This window comes from Heliconius melpomene, chromosome 4 (assembly GCF_056956725.1).
Source record: "Heliconius melpomene rosina isolate 202511_hmr_F chromosome 4, ASM5695672v1, whole genome shotgun sequence".
Taxonomy (NCBI): Eukaryota; Metazoa; Arthropoda; class Insecta; order Lepidoptera; family Nymphalidae; genus Heliconius; species Heliconius melpomene.
The window spans coordinates 3,748,017-3,751,656 of NC_140392.1; the positions used below are offsets into that span (position 1 = coordinate 3,748,017).

A 3,640-nucleotide genomic window follows, 5' to 3' on the forward strand; every position below is an offset into this window, starting at 1 on the left:
CATGTCGAGCTTGGGTTCATTCGATTCATACTTAGACTTGTTATAAATTTTAACCGCTATTAGGTTTCAAGGTCTGATAATGAAGTTGCAAGATAGGCACAGGCATTCCGTGATGGATTATCGTATTATAGTCTGGTAGACTGTGAGCATAAATTGACGGTTTTGTAAGCAAGAAGTTAAATTGATCACTTTGTTTGAAGGGTTATAAAAACGACAGTATAAGAGAATACATTGTATTTTCCAATTAATGCTGATTTCAAGATCTTCTGTCACTAGAACGGGTAACTTTTTTCTGTATTCACTCGGAACAGTCCATTTCTATAATTTAAAAAAGTTTAGTTATTACACTATAAATACCATAAGTAATTTCAATTTAATTATAAACATGATAAAACACATCAAATATCAATTTGAGTAAGTGCTTAATATAGAAATTTTACTTCAAAAATATTTTTTTTATGATAGTTTATAAAATATATAAAAAATATTATAATACATATAATATTATTATGTAAACAAAAAAAATAATTAATTACCCTTTCTTATTTAAATTATTATTTCCCATGGGTAAGTTCTCTCCGTTGCATTTGTTTTTTTCAACTTCTTGCATATTCTTGCATTGTTTGCCAATTAGATGGGTGTTGTTAACGGACGATGCGAAAAGTTCCCAAGCTCGACTATGGTCACATATGGGGACCCAACACCCAGGTTGAGATTTACCACCATTCGCGAAAAAGTCTACTTTACCAACAGGAAAATCTATTCCAAACCCGAGAGCATCACCGTTGGTATGAATAGCTTCTACATATACAGCGTCATTACGATTAAGACGCTTTGAATTTGAACTCCACAGAGGTCCAGCAGGGTCCAAACCTGTAAAACATATTTATTCGCATATTTACATTTCTATCGGTAGATGAAAGTTATAAAGCTTCGACCCGCAGAAAATAAATATAATTCAACTGCGACAAATTTGTAATTGCTACAACAGTTCTTTTATACAACTATTTTACTGAATTGGCCGGTATAAACGGTGGCTGCTAGTGTTTACATAAATTGTAGCCTATGTAGTATGACTTTTTAAATAAGTATTTAAAGCCAATCTTTTTTAGTATTTACCGTTTGATATTTGGTTTTCGTTACAATACTAATCGTATTAGGTATACAATTATATAATAAACACCACTTTACTTAGTATTTCTATTAATATAAAAACACATGTATCACTGGATACCAGAAACTGCGCGACTAGGCTTTGAGATTGATATTTTAATAAAAAGTACTAACATCCTTATTTTATCTAAAAAAATACCAAAATTCACCTGTGATACGAGCCACTTTTCCACCAAGTTCTCTACCAGCGTTTCCAACAACGTGTGCACCTAAACTAAATCCAATCAAATGCATTTTATTGTAAGGTGCTCCGGTAACATTGTTAATAAAAGCTAGAAATTGTCCAACTCCAAGTCCTATATCTGGAACTCCACTCGCCGCGGTGTTGTAAGCAGAAAGTGAAAGTCTACTCCAGTCCACGACAATGACGTTCATGTCACTTTCACGAAGTAAAGCTGTAATTATTAATTATATTTCTAAATAATATATTACTACCAAACTCGTGAAAAAGAGGGTAGGTGTAGGTGAAAAAGACTAAAAAAACAATGGAATTTTGTAGGCAATAGCCCTTATTCGAAAAAAAACTCGTATGAAGTATTGTAATTACGTAGAATCTCTTTCCGAATAATTTAGACTAATATAGACGATGTATGTTTTTATAATGTTTTTTAAGTTAACCGCTCTCGATTTCTAACAATATTAATATACGTATATATCGATTATTGGCAAAATTTCGTCTCAATTATGCTTAATATTTTTAGACTATGAAAGTAATATTTAGATTTTTTATTTATTTTACTGTAATTTCTTGTTTCAAATATACACCTTGTCTTTTTTCTATCAACGTTTGAAATATAGTATAGTTATGGCTCAAGGGAAGTTCAGACTACAGCTCTCTAGGGAATTTTGTTTAATATCTTACCTTCTGTAATGGTTGGATTTATGTCAGAATTCTGGTTGCTGAGCCATCCATGAACGATTACAGCAGTAGGAACCTTCGCGTTAAAGTTCGAGTAGGCTACACTATCTGCATTATCCATTATGAGATAATTAGGCAAGTTTTGGTTTCGCCTAAAAAGCAAAAAAGTTTGTATATTATTATTTTACTAGCGGCCTGCCAGCGACTTCGCCACTTGATTATTCGTTTTATAAACAGAATTGACTGACAGTCATTGACATAATTGACTGACACATAGTGTTATCACACTCCGTTCCCCTCTTTCCGCGGAATTTGTGAAGCATTGCGTGTTGAGAGGCGGAACTCAACATCGCGCTTTTGCCTCGATACCAGAGCGAACAAACGGAAATATAAATTTAAGTAAATATTTCGTTTCCTCTAGTGGGGATCGAACCCACAACCATCGCGTTACAGTCACACCACTGTGCCTCTGCGCCACGACGGCCTCGACGATATACATACATTATTTTTTTATGGAAAAAATATTACCTGGTAAACAGTAAATATTCGTTATCTGCAGGGTTTCTTGTCACCTCGTCTAAGGCTTTCATATCCAACTCCTGTTTCAAGTCGATCTTGCGCATGATGCCATTTTCATCGGGATACTCTAAGTATCTTGGATATTTCTTATTGACATTTTTCGCGGTTACTGCTATAATCGCAAACACTGAAACAATTGAATGATACTAAGTTCAATTCTTGTTATTGGTAATATATGCTTTTAAATTATGTAGCATAAATAATATTTGAATAGTGCAAACTCATGTTTATTTTAACTAAATATCAAATAATATAAAAGATAATTTTTTAAATATAATTAGCAATTTAATTTTTTTATTTATCCTATAAGAAGACACCTACCGATGGCAAAGAGACACAGTAGAGACTTCATAATTTCAACTTCGTTGAGGACTCTCTAAATGCAAGTAACTAAAACATCTTTTATATCTATCTTAATGCAAAACCTTAACTGCTGATAATTTTGATTTGTTTCTAATGGATTAAAACTGCTATTATTGTTATCTCTTTTAGCATCATTTAACTTTTTTCACAATTATTAAAAATATATGCATATATTTATCTACTATTTTTTATAAGCCACTCAATAATAAAGGCAATGTTATAAAGCATATCTTTATTTAAGCAATTTTTTTACCGACTTCTGAAAAAAATAGTCTTTTTTATGTTACTTTAGTACGTACTTTTGACTGGGTGAACCAAATTTACTCTTTTTTATCTGAAAACTGGTGACTTGGTGACATGTGGTACCATTTTAATTTAGTTAATTTCTGACAATGTTATTAACGAGAAAGTCACATAAGTCTTAAATTTGCTTTACTTAATGGCGCGACAAATGGACGAATAACTCAATATTACGCTAACCGAGTTCAATGATTCTTTTGTTATATTGAAAAGGATACGTCACGGGTAGTTTGATAAGAGTTTCGTTAGGTTCTGTTTATGGGATCAGTTTGAAGTCGGGTTTTTTGTTTGTTATTCAAATTCAAATAATTTTATTACATACTTCATTTTTTGAATGCCAAACTGGTAGAAAATTACCAGTTCACT

At 32.0% G+C, this 3,640-nt stretch overlaps 1 protein-coding gene across 1 annotated transcript; it reads right to left on the reverse strand.

The window, feature by feature from the left end:
- Positions 1-219: 219 nt before the first annotated feature.
- LOC146539477 (phospholipase A1 member A-like) lies at positions 220-3,041 on the reverse strand. The gene is made up of 6 exons (XM_085208251.1): positions 2,933-3,041; positions 2,561-2,738; positions 2,036-2,184; positions 1,323-1,568; positions 537-873; positions 220-318 (listed from the first exon to the last, which is right to left on the reverse strand). The coding sequence occupies exons 1-6, from the start codon at positions 2,961-2,963 to the stop codon at positions 273-275; spliced, it is 987 nt and encodes a 328-aa protein (XP_085064377.1). The 5' UTR covers positions 2,964-3,041; the 3' UTR covers positions 220-272.
- Positions 3,042-3,640: the final 599 nt, after the last annotated feature.

Bases quoted from the DNA above. Each gene is read 5' to 3' on its own strand.
- LOC146539477 (XM_085208251.1), bottom strand. From the start codon at position 2,963: ATGAAGTCTCTACTGTGTCTCTTTGCCATCG. The intron at 874-1,322 runs GTGAATTTTGGT...TATGTTTTACAG, and splicing joins AAAAGTGGCTCGTATCACAG to GTTTGGACCCTGCTGGACCT. The intron at 319-536 runs GTAATTAATTAT...TTTAAATTATAG, and splicing joins AATAATTTAAATAAGAAAGG to AAATGGACTGTTCCGAGTGA.